General features: G+C 44.7%; 1 protein-coding gene across 1 annotated transcript in view; it reads right to left on the minus strand.

Annotated features, from left to right (window-relative positions):
- Positions 1-20,817, minus strand: part of LOC115480934 (protein unc-13 homolog A-like) — a 195,716-nt gene that overhangs the window by 124,726 nt on the left and 50,173 nt on the right. The window contains 5 exon segments of the mRNA XM_030219919.1: positions 584-619; positions 7,657-7,711; positions 11,248-11,321; positions 15,796-15,919; positions 18,553-18,670. Coding sequence (XP_030075779.1) covers positions 584-619; positions 7,657-7,711; positions 11,248-11,321; positions 15,796-15,919; positions 18,553-18,670 — 407 coding nt within the window.

The following is a 20,817-nucleotide window of genomic DNA, read 5'->3' on the forward strand; positions in this document are numbered from 1 at the left end:
GTCATATCCGTAACATCTATTATTTCAGTTCTGGGCCTGGATAGCATATTGAAGGAAGCCAGCAGCACTGATTACCTAGCTGCGCCCCACATTGTGTTCTGTCACTTTATTGCTTGACCCCAGAGCTGCACTAAGGCAATTTTGATGAACTTGCCTGGACAGTTGTTTCCTCTATAGAAATGTAGAGGGAGGTAGTAGGCTCCCATGGCAAGGTTAACCAGACCAAGTCAGATACTAATGTTCCCCACTCAGAACCAACCCTGATCCTGCCTTTCAGCATGTCAGGGGATTTACAGCTCCATCTCTCCCTCCTCAGAAAAGCAGGTCTGCAAGTCCTTCCCTACAGTGTGACAAAATCAGGCCTGTTTTACAGAGTGGAGTCATGTGTTGGAATATCTCTGTTACCCACTCATGCACCCAGCAGGGGAGTGTATTTAATACAGCTGTTACAGTGTGCATGAAGAAAGACACAGGAATTGGTCTCTTCCATAATCCCCTGGGGCAGGGGCAGAAGAGCAACACTTAGTAGTAGTAGTAGTTGTAGAGAAGTGAGAAGCAGGGTACAATACAGTGCGATACTTACAATGTTCATCTCCCCAGGAAAAATAATTCCAGTTGCCTACAAAGAAAAGGGGCAGACATAATAAGATGAAGCAGCTGTCACCCATTGCAGCCTGCTCTATCCCTCCTCCTGTGGCTGTAATGTCTCACCCCTAGCCACCCCCGCAGCAGAAGTTGCTTACCTGAAGACCCCAAGGATAAGTGGGACACACAAGTAGATGATGTCATCCAATTGGGCTCTTTCAGAGTTCAGAAATACCTAGAAGGTTTTTCTGAGCATGCATACTACTCTCTGTGCAGCCACTGCCTCTTGAGTCCCCTCAGTCTAATGCAGAGATTAGGCATCAACTCCCTGGGAAGAAGGTGGATGCATGAGTGTGTCTGATATATCCCACTGTCTATGGAGAATCCCATTACAGTCAAACAGCTTTGCTTTCTCTGTTGACAAGCAAGATGAATCAGTCACACAAGTGGGGGATCGCGAACTGAGGGTTGTCCTATTTGTGTTCACATTTCAGATTTCTTCACATCCGTATTGAACAGACATTTCTCACATACAGGTTCAAAATGGTGGAACACCATCCCTAGTGAGATAAAAAGGATTACCAACTATCTAATATTTCGCAAATTTCTTAAGGCATTCCTTCTTAACACATTTCTGCATTGTTAGACAATGAACTAAAAAGCAAATGTTATGATATCTTTATTTGTTTGCTAATTTCAAAATCTCACAGCTAATATTTTCTTCATATTTGTAAAAAAATATATACTGTATGCATTTCTAGTCTTAATTATTGTAAGCCACATAGAACTGAATAACTAACATTTGGATTATGTGGGATATAAGCACCAATAAATAAATTAGTTTGAAATCTTTTTTTATTAGTATATGATACAAGAAACTTTGAATATGAACAGAATGGAGATCATACATATATCATGCAAATAACAAGCAGAGCATAAAGTTTAATAAAATAAAATGTCTCAGCTTAACCTAATGGAGTTGACTATTAATTCCATTTTTTTCTATATAGAATCCAATTAAAGCAAAATTAAAATGACCTCATAACTGGAGTGAGCTTTGATGGCAGCTTCAGGGGTTGAAAAGTAAGACCAATGCCGGGCAGACTTCTGTGATTTGGGTTCCGTAAATGGTAAAAACAGATCAGGATCAAGGCTGGAGTGGGATTTGATGGCAACTCCAGTAGCTGGGTAGTAGGACTGGTGCCAGGCAGACTTGTATGATCTGTGCCCCAAAATTGGAAGGGAGAGACAGAGCAGTGGCGTAGCCAAGGGTGGGCAAGGGTGGGCCCAGTAGCAGCACACCTATGATGTGGCTGGCAGGGGTCCCCAAGCCCCACTATCTGAAAACTCCCATCAACTGTCCCTCCTGCATACCTTGTAAATAACAGATCTTTGCCTGCTGTGAGCAGCGACTGAATCATACTGCTCGCACCGGCCCCACAGCCTTCCCTCTGATGTATTCCCGCCTATGCATAAACAGGAAGTTGTATCAGAGGGAAGGCTGTGGGGCCAACATGAGCAGAGTGTATTAGTTGCTGCTCGCTGCCAGTGAAAATCTGCTATTTAAAAGGTATGTAAGGGAGGGGGGAGATGTTTGAGAGACCATATGGCATGCAGGCGAGAGAGGGAGAGACCAAATCACTTGTGAGACATGGCGGAGTTATGCCCACCCATCTTAGGCCCAGGCCCACCCAAAATTGGATGTCATGCTACGCCCCTGAGACAGAGATTAAGTATGCCAGCGTTAAGTCATGAAGGAGTGGAACCTGTTCAGAGTGCCAGATACAACTCTGGCCACCTTGTTGGGCAGTCTGGATGGACCATGCAGGTCTTTACTTGCTGACATTTACTATGTTACTATAGGGACTCATTTTCAAAGCACTTAGACACACAAAGTACCATAGGTTGCTATGGTACTTTGTATGTCCAAGTGCTTTGAAAATGAGCCCCTTAGTTATTAACTGAAAAGGCCTTGTAGCTCTGCTTCTCCAAACGCTATGTCTCTGACTTGACTTTTGTCTATGGTTGTGGGGAAGGGAGTACTGAAACAACAAGTTTTTTCCAGCTAACTTTGGCAAATCTTCTGAATACTGACCTCTTTCTGAAAACACACAGCTGCTAAAGGGAAGGGCCCAACATAGACAGGGAACTCATAGCACCATGATGTAGAGAAACTTCCACATAGCACCATGAAGTAGAGAAACTTCCAATGCATGGGAGTTAATCGTTATTTGAATGTATACCTCTTTGAAGTCCAAGAATAACCAGTCTTGAAATTTTCCTAAAATGTCTTTCTTAAGCTGTAGCTGCCAAGATTAGTCTCATACCTCCCAGCTTTTCATAGAGTTAAGAAATCTCTGGAGCAGAAACTTTTGCTGATCTTTTCATTGCCTTTTCTCCTAGGAAAAATTCCATCTCCTGCTGAAGGAGAATAGTGTGTAGCTGATCCAGCAAAAAGGTAGGAGTGGGACAATATGGTGGAATATGAGAAAAAATAAAGGTAATATCCTTGATCTATTATCTTTAACACCTATCTGTCTCATGTTACCAAAGGTAAGGAAACAGGAAGGCAATCTGTCTATAATATCCACAGTGGAATAAAAGAACAGAAGCAGACCTTGTTGAAGAAAACATAGTTTTTAATGAGTTGGGTTAATGCTCCCAGACATGGCCATGTTTCGCCAAGAGTACAGGCTGTGTCACGGGTATTAAAAACTCATTCTTGTTTAAGGGTCCAGTTTCTGGGAATGCCAGCCTGTCTCATCCATTTCTGAGCAACAGTAGAAGTCATTCCTTCTCATCCAGCTTTTGGCGAAACATGGCCACTTCGGGCATCTTATTGTGAACCCTGGGAGCATCAACCCAGCTCATTAAAGACTGTGTTTTCTTCAACAAAGTCTGTTTCTTTTCTTTTGATTCTTGTTATCAAAGGCCAAGTCTTGCAGAAAACTTCTAGCCTTCTTCCCATTGGTGGAAACAGTTGAATATTTCATGAAAGGTTGGTTGTGTCCCAAAAGGGTTGATATCTGTCCTCAAAATGACAAGGCGATTCTAGGATAGACAGATGTCTGAATCTCAGCTCTTTCCTGCCTCCTCTGACAGGGCATCAGAACTCTTGTTCCGGCTGCTGGCAATATCTTCTCTGCATTTTCCACCTCATGTATAAGAAAGGCTACTTCCTTGATGAGGTGGACTGTATCGCTATGATAAATTAGAATCTGGAGGCTGTCACTAAAGGAGGTTTCTCCTGTGTAGGGAAAGCTTGCTGCAGGAAACCTCATAAAAACCAGACTTCCTGAGCCATGATAGCCTTCTTGCTCTAGGTGGCCGAGGAATTTATTCTTGTTCTCTTCAGGGAAAGACCCAGAAAAAAGTTTCAGCTGCTGGGGGCACTAATGCATATATATACTACTTGTCCAATATTCAAAGTGAGTTAACCAGCTGGGAATGGCCGCCAAGCAGTAACTTGCTTGCTCATGGCTATCTGGTAGAGCCACTGAAAATGACTGGTTAGCGCCGAACTTGAAGCCTGCTATGTCGAAAGTGTTCCGTGGGTGTTCAGTGGTGGAGTCCAGTTACGTCCCAATATTCAGATGTCATCAGCCAGGTTTAGTGGATAAATAAGACCTCATAAGTAGCTGTCCTATCTTTATCTGCTAACCCATGGCCGGTTAAGTCTGAATATTATATTAACTAAACCAGTCATCTGCAATCCAGATTTTTAAAAGTCTGGATATTCTGGCATTGAATTTCTGGTTTTAGTGCTGGTGGTGGACAAAAAACGCTGTCTGCCACCAACTGAATATTGAGAGGTACAATCCTCGAGTACAGCTTTGCACATTGGAGCATCTTTTTAGAGATAAGGGCCAAGATTTTTGAATCTTTTCCTGGTGAAAGGTTAGACTGTTCCTTAGAAAATGTGGCAATTGCATACCCTGTTAAACTCTGTTCTTGCTAGCATCATTGCTAAAGGAGCACAAGAATTGTGTTCTGCCATATTTTTGCCTGAAGATTTTTGGAGAATCTTGTGAATATGTACTTTGTGTTATCTGCTTTGAACCTGCAGATGGGAGTTGGCGGATTACAAAGAACCACTGCCACTCTGTTAAACCATGTCTGCTATAGGTTCTGTATCTTCCAGACACATCAAAGGAACTTTGCCATTTTCCAACTTAATTGTGGATATGTGAGATCCTCTATCAGTGAAATACTTCTGGGCAATGGAGGTGAAAGGTCCTTGGGTGGCCAATCTGCAAAAAATTGCCCTATGAATGTTCAGAAAGTGAGGCATGGCCTTGACCTAAACTGATAGAATAACCACTTGCTAGAACTAAGGGGTAGGGTGGGGATTGGGGAGGCTGGTCTTGAAACACCTCAAGAACTGGTCTCATTTGTTCTTTCATAAAAGCAGCTTTGGCATACTCCTGATAATAGGTTTTATGAATTCCTCACAGCATTTGTTCCATGCCCTCTTTAGGGAAAAACAAATCTGGGCCTACAATTTCTGAGGTGGACCCAGGTGAGGAATCGTATGTGGTGAAAATATTGTTCCTTTAGTATTAACTATGCTGAAGGTTTCCATGCTGAGCACATTTCCTTAAGCACTGAGACTGTCCTCTCATGCAGAGATAAGTGACCTGAGATTTTCTTCACAGAGTGGGACTTCTGTTCCAGTTTCTTTAGTGCCAATGCTCTCTGTACTGTAGGCTGCTGAAACTTCTGTGCAGGAAGCAGTTTATATTGTATCACTGTTGCCTTCTGTGTCAGGGATCCCTGCAACCTTTGGGGGTCATTTCTCTTGTTTGAGGCATGCTCATTCTTTGGAGGATGGGCCTTCTTCTTGGTGCCTGATGAGGAGGGACAACTTCAAGGTTGAGTGGCATCTTCTTTCTACTCTGACTTGGTGGTGAAGCCTATGAGATGCTTCTTATACTTTTTTAAATCCATGTTTTTTTCCCTGTGGTATGAAAAGGTCTAATGGTGAAGACTGAAAGTCCATCATTGTGTTGTTTCTGAAGTACCTTGCCCTCAGTGACATCTTGGAACAAGGAGAGTAGTTAAGACATCATAATCCATTCTCAGGCAGCACTAGCATTTTTGGTGGGTGTTTGGGACAGAATTTTCCACCCATAGAAGCACTTCCCGAAGCCCTAACACACAGCAAACAATTGATTCATGAGGTCAAGCGCAACTTTTTATTCTTTTTTGTGGTGGGGGGGATGGGAGATGCCAAAGGAACACTAGGAAATACAGGCAGGAACAGCAAGAACAAAACAAAAGTCTCTTCAGTTGCATGACAGTCAAAAATGGAAGTGACCATAACCATGTCTGGGTGATAGCATGAATGAAATTAGACAGGATAGATGCATGACAGACATCACCTATACAAGCAGTCTGCTCAGATAAACCTTCTAGATTCTTCTGAGCTCGGAGAGAACTATTTGTGTTGGTGCCACCAAATGACATCACCCACTTGTGTGGTCAATTCCAAGGTAGGGGTGTAGAGTTTCCCACAGCCTTAGCAAAGTCCCTGCATCTTTATGAGGAGAAACACCACGTGAGAGGGTTTCCGGCAGCCTTGGTGTTGCAGAACTGGGATTATAGATGGTCACAGGAAAGGATATTAAGGGGTAAGAGAAGCAGCTGTTTGCAAGAGGAAGGACAGCATGTTTATGTCCATGTGACTTACTCTAAAAGATGTTTTTGTAAATGCCAGAATTCTTTTTTTAATGAAGTCATGGCTTTCCTCAATCCCCATCCTCTCCCTTCTCTCCCTCAAATCTTAGACTCATCTTCTATGTAAGTGAATGAGGAAACATCTGTGTCATGATATGAAAGTAAAAACTGCAAATCAGAAAACTGTGTCAGACAGAGAAAGAGAGAGAGAGAGAGAGAGAGAGAATGAGATAGTGAGTGGAAGCAGAGGGGTCCATGTAGCAATGACATAAAAAAGCCTCTTATTTTATGAAGATGGTTCCAGACTTCAGCAGGTGCCTGACCCCCACTGTTTCAGTAAGCTACCTCCCTTCACCTCACACAGAAGTCTCCTCATCATTCAAAAATGAATGCAAGAGCAGACTGAAGAGGTGGGGAAGAGGAGGCAAGAACAAACTCTAAAGACAGACCACTTTCTTCCTTTTCCCCAGTGGTGGGATGTCCCTAGGAAGTGCTCCCTGGGAGCCCTTTCAAACAGTTTTTCAGGTCACTTCTCATCACTGTGTTCCTTCTAATATCCACCCACAAAGTATAATTAATCAAAACAAATTACCACTGCCAGGCTAGATGGAAGAAAATTAAAATGAACTGGCATTTTTAACAAGAGCAACTGCAATTTAAGCCAACAGCAGTTCTCGGTTTCATTCTGTGCCTTTGTCTTTTCCTCTATTATTATTTTCTCTTCTCTCTTTATTTCTCTTCCTTTATCTTTTTCCCCCCTCTTTCTCTCTTCCTGTGTTGATTTTATTCTTTTCCTGCTCTTTTGCCTCTCTTTTGGTTCTCTTTAACCAAAGCATGCCAAACACAGGGCCAAGGTGTTAGACAAGAACTTGGAATCGGATTTTGTTGGAATGAAATCTCTCACAGAAGTTCGGCAAATGGGAGTGGTTGTACTGTCCTGTGTGCCACAAAGTCAAAGAACAAAAACATGCAGGAGGGGTAGGTGTAAGAAAGGGATAGGAGTGAAAGGAAAGGGCAGGTACCTTATGTGACCTTTCTAAAGGGATGACAGCTAACTTAATTCCCCATGACAGTGTTTCCCATGACAAGATTACTGTTCTGATGCTAGTGCCTCCTACATCCCTCCACAACATATTGGATAGTCTCGCTCACCTCCCCTCCTTAGAAAAGTGTCATGAGTAGAAAATTACTGTTCCATCCTAGTAAGGCAAGTAAACAAACCAGCCGGTTGTCCTGGCAAAAGTGAGCATAGCCATGGCCAGAGCCAGCAGTGAGTGGTCTTCTGGATGTGGTTTCTTTGCTTTCTGGTTCTGAGTTTGGAGACAATTCTAACCCTTACAGAGTGAGAGAGAGAGAAAGAGAGAGAGAGAGAGAGAGAGAGGATACAGTACTTACAGCACTGAGAGTCATGAACAGGCAATGGCTTATCCTGCTCCTCCTGAAATGGGTACTGCAGAAGAAAGCACAGAGATGGTAGGACATGTGAACAGATGTGGTAGGAGCCTACAGGACTTAAATGCTCCATGACAACCCCTCCAGCCTTACTAATTGTCTTACACAACCCTACTTTTTACTATGAAAGCCTTCAACAAAGAGATTATTTTCTCTCAACTAGTACCAAGTAGTGATTTGCTATAATATGGACACCCATTACATGGACTCTTATGAGAGGCCCTCTTTTTTCCTCATTAAACTAACTTCCTACACTCTTGATGTCCAGCCCATGGAAATGCATTACAAATCTCTGCCTTTTTAACACACATAGTCCCAGCCTTCAGGCAGTAATGTGTTTACAGTCCCTTGTGTCTTCAATACAACAGAAAGACGGATTAATGGAAGCCATTTCCCATTAAGGATGGGCTGTTATTTGCAACAACATGAGAAATATGAATGACATATCCCATGTCTTTGCATGTCATTAACAAATGAAAGCAAGCAGGGAAAACACAACATTTTGTGTTTTTTCTTTCATTCACCAATAATAGTGTGTACCATGGAGAGGGTGGTGGATGCCTGGAATGGCCTCCCGGTGGAGGTGATGGAGACAAAAATAATGACAGAATTTTAAAAATGTGTGGGTTAGACACAAAGAGGGGCATAATTGAAAGGGATGCCCAAGTTTTGTTGAGGACGTCCTCGCAAAACGTCCCGATGGAGGGGCAGGGAAGCCCATATTATCGAAACAAGATGAACGTCCTTAGAGATGGTCGTTTCTGATTTTTGGCAATAATGGAAACCAAGGACACCCATCTCAGAAATGACCAAATGCTAGCCCTTTGGTCATGGGAGGAGCCAGCATTTGTAGTGCACTGGTCCCCCTCACATGCCAGGACACCAACCGGGCACCCTAGGGGGCACTGCAGCGGACTTCATAAAATGCTCTCAGGAACATAGCTCCCTTACCTTGTCTGCTGAGCCCCCCAACCCCCCCCCCCTAAAACTCACTACCCACAACTGTACACCACTACCACAGCCCTTATGGGTGAAGAGGAGCACCTAGATGTGGGTACAGTGGGTTTGTGGTGGGTTTTGGAGGGCTCGCTGTTTCCTTCACAAACGTAACAAGTAGGGAGGGGGATGGGCCTGGGTCCGCCTGCCTGAAGTGCACTGCACCCACTAAAACTGCTCCAGGTACCTGCGTACTGCTGTGATGGACCTGAGTATGACATTTGAGGCTGGCATAGAGGCTGGCACAAAATATTTTTAAAGATATTTTTTGAGGGTGGGAGTGGGTTAGTGACCACTGGGGGAGTAAGGGGAGGTCATCCCTTATTGGTCATCTGATCCAATCGTAACTCAATCAAAACAGCACTGATGTCATGACAAAAAAAGTGCCAGCAGTGGTGAAATGAAACCAAGATGGACTTCTATGGTCTGTGTCCTATAGATAGCAAGACAGATCAAGATGGGTTGGAGTGGGTTTCGATGGCAGCTCCAGTAGCTGGGAAGTAGGACTAGTCTGAGCCCTGAAAATGGCAAAGACAGCTCAGGAACAAGTATGTGTTTTTAAAACCACATTCGTATCGTATGAGTGTAGGTCTTGTATATCTCAGTGGCGGAGGGGAAAACATCATATAATAGAACTTTAACAAGTAAAATGTTGTAATAATACTTTTGGATTGTTGGTTCAATAATGCTTTGATAACGAATGTGACTGTTCGGCAGACCAGACAGATCCTGCCGTCATTTACTATCCCCCCGAAATTCAAAAGCATTTAACTGGCCAGGATCAGCACCTGGCCAGTTAAATGCCTCATAACCAGCTATCCGATGATATTCAAGTCCAAGTGACCAGCCCAAACACAGAAGTAAGAGCTCCAAACAGAGTTTATTGGGACCCTACACGGTCCGTGTTTCAGCAGAAAAAGCCTTCTTCAGGGGTGTTTAAAAGACAATCCTACCTTCTGTTTCTCCATCAACTTAATATGGTGGAACATGCTATGCCAGCTCCAAAAAGAAGGTGAGTCAGGGACAGTCCAAACCTTCAAGACAGACTTTCTAGCACATCAGCGGCCCCTAGAAGCAACATCATTAGTGACATATATTTTTGACAACACTCAACTAAGGTCTTTTTGAAGAGCGGGGATGGCCATGTGCTTATATGTAAGGCAGTCCAGTCTGTCTTGAAGGTTTGGACTGTCCCCGACTCATCTTCTTTTTGGGGCTGGCGTAGCATGTTCCACCATATTATGTTGATGGAGAAACAGAAGGCAGGATTGTCTTTTAAACACCCCTGAAGAAGGCTTTTTCTGCCAAAACACGGACCGTGTAGGGCAGTGACGTAGCAAGGGGGGAGGGAGGGGCAGTCCGCCTAGGGTGTCAGCTCGGGGGGGGGGGAGTGCTCCCTGCCAGCTCCCCCCCCTGGGTGCAGCACGATGACACCCCCCCCCCAACCCAGTGCCTACCCTCCTCAGCTCCCTCCAACCAGCTGAGCACCCTACCTTTAAAGAAATTTCGGAAGCCGTGGAGAGGCAAGGCGCAGCGCCTCGCGCCTGCAAGTAAAAGAAGCGTGGATCGTCATCAGGCCTTCCCTCATGCTGTCTGTCCCGCCCTCCGCTGACGCAACTTCCTATTTCCTCAAGGGCGGAACAGACAGCGTGAGGGAAGGCCTGATGACGATCCTTGCTTCTTTTACTTGCAGGCGTGAGGCGCTGCGCCGCGCCTCTCCATGGCTTCCGAAAATTTTTTAAAGGTAGGGTGCTCAGCTGGTTGGCAGGAGCTGAGGAGGGTAGGCACTGGGTCGGGGGGGGTGTTGATGCGCTGAGGGGGGGTGTCATCGTGCTGCACCCGGCGGGGGGTGCAACGGCGAACCGCCCCGGGTGGCAGCCCTCCTTGCTACGCCACTGGTGTAGGGTCCCAATAAACTCTGTTTGGAGTTCTTACTTCTGTGTTTGGGCTGGTCACTTGGACTTGGTTCTCTTCCACCCTGTGCTTGTTTTGCTTGCGTTATTGTGGAAGGAGTGAACCCCCTTTTTCTTCTTTGTTTCCATCCGGTGATATTCACCAGGGATAGCCGGCTATCACCCACTGAATATCACCATTTGGTGGCTAGCCAGTTATATCAGCCGATATAACACTGCTACCTAGTCCCCTCACCTCGCAGGCTGCCTTTGCAGAGGAAACAGCATGCTTTCCTAGCCCCTGCTGTGATTCAGCTTTCTTGTAAACTTCAGCTGTGTGGTACAGGAAGTTCGAGCTGCGAGACTCCTGAGCTTCCTGCACCACATGGCTCAAGCTTGCACAGAGAGCCAAATCGCAGTGCATAAGCATACCAGATGCTGGGTAGTGCTACCAAAAAAAAACACAAATTCAGAGGGGCATTAAATCCCAGGTGCCAGTGTGCAATTTCTAGGTGCCATGGCTGGGATTTGTCAAGCCCTGAAATAAACAGTCCTGTAAATGACACAGCAAATAACACAAAATGAACATTTTCTGGCTACTCATCCCTATTGCCTATAGCTTTGATGCCAGGTCCTTCTCACTCACATCATCCTGATCTCTCATAGCATTCAGCTGCTCCAGCTTCTTGGCCCAGTATCTGGCTTCTTCCTCAGGGATATCTGCAAAAAAAACATTTAAACTCTCATTAAAATGGAGGAGTGGCCTAATAGTTAGTGCAAGGGGCTTTGATCCTGGTGACCTGGGTTCATTTCCCACTGCAGCTCCTTGTGACTTTGGACAAGTCACTTAACCCTCCATTGCCCCGGGTACATAAACTTAGATTGTGAGCCCTCTAGGTGTAGAGAAAGTACCTGCATATAGGGCTAGATTCTATATACCATGCTTCAAAAATACACCTACATTTTGGCACAGTTTATAGAATACACCTAGCGCCTGTCCACGTGACTAAATTTAGTTGCGAGCAGTTACGCCAAGTAAAACTTGGCGTAAATGCTGATGCCTAAATTAGGCGCAGATCGGGTAAATTATATAATATGCATACATTTTAGAAATGCCTATGACCTGCCCATTCCACGCTCATGGCCATGCCCCTTTTTCAGCTATGCGTGTTAAAATTTACGTGCATCTCTTTACAGAATATGTTTAGATAGTTGTGTGTGTAAATTCTAATTAATGCCAATTAGTGTCAATAATTGTTTGTTAAGTGACAATTATCAGTGCTGAATGGTTTGTTAGCTAATTTAGGGGTCCTTTCACTAAGCCACAGCAAAACGTGGCTTGTGGCAGTGTGAGCACATCTTTTGGGCGAGCACCAGGCCAGTTTTTACCACATCCTGGAAAAAGGGCCCTTTTTTTAAGGGAACGGAAATGAACATGCGGCAAAATAAAAACCAGTGCGCATCCATTTTCGGCCTGAGACCTAACCACCACTCATTGACTTAGCGGTAAGGTCTCATGCGCTATCCACAACCAATGAACGCAGCTGCGCCACACTATGGGACTCACACCAATCTTCAAAAATGTGCCAGAAACGCATATAGGCCAACAAAGTGGAACGCTTCCTAGAGCTCAAAAGGGTGGAAACAACAACACAGAGTAATCCCTTTTTAACACTTGTGCCCTCTCAAGAGCCATGCCGTAAGCGAGAATCGAGCCACTTCTGTCATGTCCACCACCAGCCCCTTCCTCAGAAGGGATGGCACCAGAGGAAACCAAAAGTGGGCAATCCATCAGTAGGCAAACAAAATCTCTGTTCCACAGCCAACCTGAAATGATGAGAACCACCAGCCCACTGTGAGATTCTATCTGTTGAATGACATGCCCTATCAGCAGCCATGGAGGGAAGACATATAGCAACCTGAGATGCGGCCAGGGCTGGCTGAGGGCTTTGAAGCCTCCTGACATCAGCTTCTTCCTGTAACTGAAGAAGTGAAGCATCTTGATATTTTTGGCCGTGGCCATGAGATCCATGATTGGCACTCCCCAGCGAGATACTAGGGCCTGGAAGGCCTCCTCCAACAAGAACCACTCTCCTGGATCCAGAAGATTCTGACTGAGGAAATCTGCCTTTACATTCGACACTCCTGCCACATGTTGCGCCAAAAACTGAGCCAGATTTCACTCCACCCAGGCCATCAGAACTACTGCTTCACTCGCAAGAGGATAACTTTGAGCACCACCCTACCGGTTGACATATGCCACTGCCGTGGCATTTTTCGACATGACTCACCACTCAGTTCACCAGAAAGAGCTATAAAGCCTCCAGGGTCAGCCGAATGGCCCTAGTCTCCAGACAATTGATGGACCACTGGACCTCTTCCAGAGACCAGAGCCCCTGGGCTACCTGACTCCCACAATGAGCCCCCCAACCAAGGAGGCTGGCATCTGTAGCCACAATGGTCCAGTCCAGAGGCTCCAGCAGCATGCTGGCCAATAAGTTGCCTGGATTCAACCACCAATCCAGGTTGTCCTTGAATGAATGCTGCAAGGGAAGCTGGGCCCAAAGATCGCCTGTCACCGGTGACTAATGATCCAGCAAGAACCTTTGGAGAGGGTGCATATGCGCCCTCGCCCACGGAACCACTTCTGTCATTGACACCATAGAACTGAACACCTGCAAGATGTCCCACACTGCAGGAACCCTGTGAATGACCAAACTCCATACCTGTGACTGAAGCTTCTGCATGCGAGGCTATGGAAAAAGCACCTTGCCCACAGTCATGTTGAACTGAATCCCAAGATGCTCAAGTATCTTTGTGGGATGCAGCTAACTGTTGGACATATTGACCACCCAGCCAAGATGTAACAAAGCCACCACATGACCCACATGCTCTCCTTGTAGCACGTCACCTGAATAAGCCAATTGTCCAGGTAGGGTTGAACCAGAACACCCGCTTTATGCAGATGCACTGCCACCACCATCACCACCATCATCTTGGAAAAAGTGTGCGGCACTGTGGCCAGCCTGCTAATCAGACACCAGAACCGGAAATGGTGCCTGAGAATGGTGAAACGCAAGTACCTGTGATGAATGGGAATGTGTAAGTACACCTTGGAAAGACCCAAAGTGGAGAGAAAATCCTCTCTGCAAACCACCACAATTATGGATTAAAGGAGGAGACCCGAAGGGACCTCAAGGGACCTGTTAACACCCTTGAGATCTAAAATAGGCCGAAAGGAACCCTTGGGCATGACAAAATCGATGGAATAGCTGCCAGAACACCTCTTGGTGGGCGGCACTGAAACAAAGGCCTCCAATGCCAGCCTCCTGTGCAAGCTGTCCCTGATGGCTACCACCTTCAGATGATTGCCACAAGTGGGGAGGCTGAAAAGAACTGGAAGGGGATGATGGAACTCCAGAAGATAACCGATTGAACTGGCTGAAAATTGCCTCCCAATGAGGGTTTTTTTTTTCAAACCATGCCTCTCAACCCATTGTTCCCAGGGAAAAGTCCCTGAAAAACAGAGTACAATACCCCCATTCCATATTTCTGATTATTTCACCTTTTTTTTGTAGCACTCAGGACCCACAGCACTTACCTACCATCTGCTGAGGAGACTGAGAAAAACTGAGAAGTTCAGGTCTACACAGCACCAAATACAGTCACTTCACAGTTAGTTCTCAGTCTCTCCATCTGCTGGTAGAGGGCATGTACCCACTCTACTATAAATTACTACTATAAATCACTTCTATAGCACTACCAGTCGTACGCAGCGCTTTACAATTGAACATGAAGAAAGACAGTCCCTGCTCAAAAGAGCTTACCATCTAAATCAGGACAAACAGACAAGATCAATAAGGATAAGGGAAGGACAGACAGAAGGACACAAGGATAAAATAAAAGTGACAAATCAGGAGTCGAAAGCAGCATCAAACAGGTAGGCCTTTAGCCCGGATTTGAAGGCAGCCAGGGATGGAGCTAGATGTAATGGCTCAGGAAGCCTATTCCAGGCATAAGGTGCGGCGAGATAGAAGGAGCGGAGTCTGGAGTTAGCGATGGAGGAGAAGGGTGCAACTAGGAGAGATTTGCCTAGTGAACGGAGTTCTAGGGAAGGAGTGTAGGGAGAGATGAGGGTGGAGAGGTGGTGAGGGGCTGCAGAGTGAATGCACTTATAGGTCAATAAGAGGAGCTTGAATTGTATACGGAAACGGATAGGGAGCCAGTGAAGCAATTTCAGGAGAGGGCTGATATGGGCATAACGACTTTGGCAAAATATTAGTCATGCAGCAGAGTTTTGAACCGATTGAAGAGGAGAGAGATGGCTGAGCGGAAGACCTGTGAGAAGCAAGTTGCAGTAGTCTAAGAGAGAGGTGATGAGAGCGTGGAAGAGGGTTCTGATAGCGTGTTCAGAAAGGAAAGGGCGAATTCTGGCGATGTTATAAAGGAAGAAATGACAGGTTTTAGCAACCTGTTGAATATAGGCAGAGAAGGAGAGGGAGGAGTCGAAGATGACCCCAAGGTTGCAAGCAGACGAGACAGGAAGAATGAGCGTGTTGTCGACAGAAATAGAGAATGGGGGAAGGGGAGAGGTTGGTTTAGGAGGGAAGATAAGGAGTTCAGTTTTGGACATATTGAGTTTCAGGTGGCGGTGAAACATCCATGCAGCAATGTCGAAGGGAATCGTCTGGAGCAAGACGCTAAGGAAGTATTCCATACCAGCACTCCCTCTTACCTCTCCTTCTTAGTCATCCCCTATGTACCACTCAGATTTCTTCACTCTCTTAATCACCAACACCTCCTAATTCCTCCTCTAAAACAGATTCACTACGAATCTATGAGAAATCGTGCCTTTTTTTCCTCTTCCCTCTGAAATGATCTCCCCTCCATTCTGCGGTCTGAGCCTTCCCACCAGAAATTTAGATCTTCCCTGAAGGCTCATCTATTTGAAAAAAGCTTTTGGCATACACCTTAGTGCTGATAGTTGTTTGAAGGTTCACTAACCTCTGTGGCCTTTTCTTCCCCTCTATTTCTACTGTTTCTGTGTTTTCTTATTGCAAATGGTATTCTTTTCTTTTATATTCAATTTAATGTTTATTGCACACCATCTTGTTATCCTTGAGAAAAGGTGTTATATTAAATATAATAAGCCATTAAAGGGAAAAAAAGAGGGGGGGGGGGGAGACACACTTACCCAGAGGCAGCTCAAAGCGAGTGTCCAGTAGGATTCGATGGAAAGTGGGGTCCTTTGTTCCACAGATCTCATTATCAGTCATGATGACCTGGGAGTCAAGTGTTAGCCATTCACCTGGGCCCTCCTAGGGATGAGGGGGATGAAAAATGCAGACAAGACAGAGATAGACAGATATAGAGAGAAAAAGAAAGAGGAGAAATGAGTGAAAGAAAGGCACAGAAACAGACAGACGGATGGAGAGATGGAAAAGACAAAGGGAGGAACACAGAGATAGGGAAGAATAAATAGATAAAAAGGCAGTGTTAGAGAAAGTCAAGGGAAAATACAGCAAAAGAAATAAAGAAACTGAGATAAAGAACATAAAAAAATAAATGAGAGATAAGGTTTCATCTACATCAGTGAAAGCCAAGGCATGAAGCAAAGAATAAAAGAGACCACTGCTTCCAGGGGAACGGCTGCTGTAAAACACTTCTAAAGTCTGCATTTATATAAGGAAGAACCTGGGCAGTTCACAAGCAGGGATCCCTTCTTTGTATTCTGTGGGGAAAAGAAGAACCATCTGATAAAGCAGCAAACTGAACAATCATGGCCCAGACAAAATGATTAATTAAACCGCCAGCGGCTGTTAGCTGTCTCCTCCTGCTGAGAGCCCCAGAGGAAAAATCTTGCCCAGGAGGATTCCTATTAAAGATATGCTTTAATTAAATGCATGAGAGGAGAGGTAAAGCAGGCAAAGCAAAGTCTGAATGGGAGGTAAAGTCAATGGGATTTTCAGTGAAACCCAAGTCATCCTCCAATACCAGATCCTTGTTTGTTGTTTGTAATCTAGTCTCCAAAACATCATCCCACTCCACTGTTCCTTCATGCCTCTCATCTGTCATCTCACCTTATCAAAGCACCTCCCCTAATCACTGTTCATTTCTCTTTATGTTCCTTTCTTTTGTCTTTTTTCCTCTATCTTGATGTACAGTTGTATCTACTCAACACTTGTTCCATCTTCTTTAACATTTCAACTCAATTCAAGAAAGCATGGGACAAGCACAGAGGATCCTGAGGGAGAGGAAGGGCCTGTAAAGCTCAGTAGATGGTATAGATGGGCAGACTAGATAGATCATATGGTCTTCATCTGCTGTCATTATCTATGTTTCTGATGTTTCTTAGCTCACATCATCCCTCAAAGCTGTAACTTTTCATTGCTTTCTCTCTTTCATAAACCTACTCTGCTCTCTCCTCTCTTGTGTGCATCCTGATTGCATCTCTAGAAGAGAAAAGACTCAGATCCCAATTTTGGAGTGAGCCTGCACATAAACAGACTCTCTGGAAATCTTCCACTCTTGAGCTTTTGTTTGCAAGACAGGCAGAGCATCAGGTAAAAGTTATCTAAGTACAGAATTTGAAGCTGGGAAACATCCTAGAGCTTGTTGTGGTTTTGAGCCTCAGCTCTGTTTATGAAGTCTGGAATTGTTGCCAAGGTTTATTTATTTATTTAATTGCATTTGTATCCCACATTTTCCCACCTATTTGCGGGCTCAGTGTGGCTTACAATACATTGTAAATAATGGAAATACAGTTTGTTACATTACGATTATGGGTTACATTGTGAAAAGTTAAGAAGATAGAGTCAGATCAATCACCTTTGGGGCGTAGAAACTATAGGATAAGACGTTGGGGAATTGCTACGGTGATCGAATAATAGCAGGAGAGCGATGGGGTAAACAGTTTTTATCTATGGGTAGATTGTTGGAAGGGAGAGAGTACGGGGAAGTGGAGTACGTGAGGTAATGTCTTGAGGCATTGTTGTGATGTATATGGGATTTATATGTTTTGATCCTTGCGGTATGTTTTTTCGAAGAGATAGGTCTTCAGTCGTTTGCGGAAGTCTGTCAACTCGTAAACCGCTCTCAGGCCGCGTGGTAGTGCGTTCCAGAGTTGCGTGCTTTTGTAGGAGAAGGTTGATGCATGTAATCCTTTATACTTTATGCCTTTGCACTTAGGGAAGTGGAGGTTGAGGGACGTTCTGGATGATTTTCTGGCGTTTCTGGGTGGCGGGTCTACCAAGTCAGACATGTATGCAGGGGCTTCACCGTGAATGATTTTGTGCACTAACGTGCATATTTTAAAGGTGACACGTTCCCTGAGTGGGAGCCAGTGTAGTTTCTCACGTAATGGTGCTGCGCTTTCGTATTTTGGTTTTCCGAAGATGAGTCTGGCTGCTGTGTTCTGGGCTGTCTGAAGTTTTCTCATGATTTGTTCTTTGCAGCCTGTGTACAGTGAGTTGCAATAATCCAGATGGCTTAATACGAGTGATTGTACCAGGTTGCGGAAGACAGATCTTGGAAAGAATGGTTTTATTCTTTTCAGCTTCCACATGGAGAAGAACATCTTTTTTGTTGTGTTGTTCGCGTGAGTCTCAAGTGTAAGGTGGCGGTCGATTGTCACTCCAAGGATTTTTAAATTTTCTGAGATTGGCAGGATTAGTTTGGTTGTATTGATGGCGGTAAATTTTGATGTGTTGTATTGGGAGGTTAGTATGTTTGTATTCAGGTTGTATTCAGAGATCCGTATCAAGTTGGGTAAACCAAGAGAGACATATGCACCTTCTGACTCAGAACTACAAAGATGCTGCTGCGGTGATGGGTCTAGTCATGTGTGATGAGGAAGAAAGTAGTAGAGGCCATAGATCCATTAGTAAAGGAACAGACAAAATATTTGGAAAGGTGTTCATTGCCCTCTGTAAATTCTGTACTTTTGTCTTACCTCATTGGATTGCCTGATGGTCCGCAGGGGAATCCACAGTGTCCCCACCATGGTGTCCCAGATCAGACCCTTGTTCCACACTTCCACCGTCAACCCCAGGTCCAGGCGATTAATTTCACTGCAACAGAAAGAAAGCTGTTAGACTGGGAATCCCAGCAGCTTCATCACTTGAGCCTCCTCTGGTGAGAGGCTGAGGTGGGATCAGATGTCAGCCAGTACTTAAATCACGCTCCTGCACTATTCTTGTAATCCCTCCAGGGACAGGAAAATACCTTCTGTATTTGAAAAAAGGTGTGAGCTAAATCCAAATGAATAAATAAAATACATCCTGCAACATAAGCACCACATGATGGTAGAAAGACCAAACTGGGACATCCACATTGGCCAGTTGAGACTCTTCCATTTGGAATTCATGAGCACACAAATTCCCATACAGTGTGCAATACAACCCCAACAACAACTTCCTATCAACTCCAATTTTTTCATTTATGTGACCTCTTAACTCTTTCCCTACCACTGCCCTCCATCTTGGTCCCAAGCATGCCTGAAATCTACTAAACCATTGGCCTTCACCATCTCTTCTGGTAGGCCACTTCAGGCTTTTCATCTTCTTCTGAGTCTTATAAGACAAGCACTAAAATACAACACTCAGATCACCTTCCATGACTTATTACCAAGTCTTCCCATAATCCATTCAGTCACCAAAATTAGCAGAGCCATTATCCATCATACTTTTTTCTTACACCAGATCCAAAAGTCACAGCAGTAGAGAAACAATGGTGAGTTACTGAGTCAAAGAAACTGAAGGCTACACCTCCAGCCTAATTCACCAAGACCTTTTTCTCATTCTTTGTCTATGAGAAAGGACCTTGATGGATCAGGCCTAAGCTCCTGCAGAAATGTAGACAATTTCAAGGAAGAATGTGAATCTACAGCTTTAAAGCTAAAGAAAACTATACTGGATTCTGTTCAGCTGAAATGTCTATGGGAGACAGGAACCTGCCAGTAGGGCGGACATTCTCCATTCCAGAATTCTTTAATTACTGTGAGCTGAAAACAATAGTGTGTCATTAATAATCACTATGATAAAGACATTCAAAGAGTTTTTCAGACAACGCCATGTCATTAGGAAACTATGTTTAGTGCTCCCAATATAGATCTTTCAGTCCTGCAAGTAGGTGCCATCCGGGGCTGGTATTAGACATTCAGGGGCCCAGGGCAGAAAATGGGGAGGGGGCCCAAAGCTGGTTCTCAGCCTATACTTTGTTCAGCTTGAGAGAGGTTTGGAGGCCCCCTGTATTATGGATGCCCAGGGCAACACCGGCCTTGGTGCCATCCCAAAGTCAAAGCTCATGGCACCTTCCTGTCAGCAGAAGCAAGTGAATGCCAAGTTTGTGCTCATCTGATCCCCCCCCCCCCCCCCCCCCGGCAGATCTGGGGAAAATCCCAGGCAGATCCACCTAATCTAGAGATCTGTAGGGAATTTTGGAGAGAGTGGACAAAATAATAATCTAAAAACTGAGGCTCAAGCACACCAGCAAATTTGGAATCTATTTAAACTTTCATAGCTAGCTCAAAGCCCTGAAAATGGTCACTTTATATCCAATTTAGGAGGAAATCCAAACAGCTTCATCTAGCACTGCAGGGAATTGGCACAAACTTTTCAATTCTTTTCTACATAATGTGGATTATCTGCAAGGGTCATAACAAGCTATAGGGTCCTTTTAGTAAGCTGCGGCAAATGTTTTTGACGTGCGCTGAAGCCCCCTTTTACTGCAGCGGGTAAAAGGCTGGGTTTAAAAAAAAAAAAAGAAATGGCCATGTGGAAAGTGAAGCACTTATCGTGCAGCCATTTCAGAGGGGAGCAATATGGGTGGCAGTAAGGGCTCCTGCACTAACCCAGAGGTAATCGGGCAGCACGTGGCACTGCCCGATTATCAAATAAGCAAAAACAAAAAGGAGGTAAAAAACCTCACGGTGTCGTGAGATATGAAACAAAAAAAATTGGTTTTGCAATTGACAACACGATATTTTCATAAGAGAGGAGATCAAAGAAGTTTTTGATTAAACAACATATTTTTATCGGTGTATGATATTACACTGCAACATCTGAGATTGGTCAAGACCCCTGAGGCAGGCCTTAGGGCCGAAACACGGCCGTGTTGGGTCATTTTTAAATACTCAATAAAGTTTTTTGGTATCCTCCTTGGTTTCTCCTCATTTTTGTTTGTTTCATACTGCCCGATTACCACCAGGTAAACACCG

This window comes from Microcaecilia unicolor, chromosome 11 (genome assembly GCF_901765095.1).
Source record: "Microcaecilia unicolor chromosome 11, aMicUni1.1, whole genome shotgun sequence".
NCBI lineage: Eukaryota > Metazoa > Chordata > Amphibia > Gymnophiona > Siphonopidae > Microcaecilia > Microcaecilia unicolor.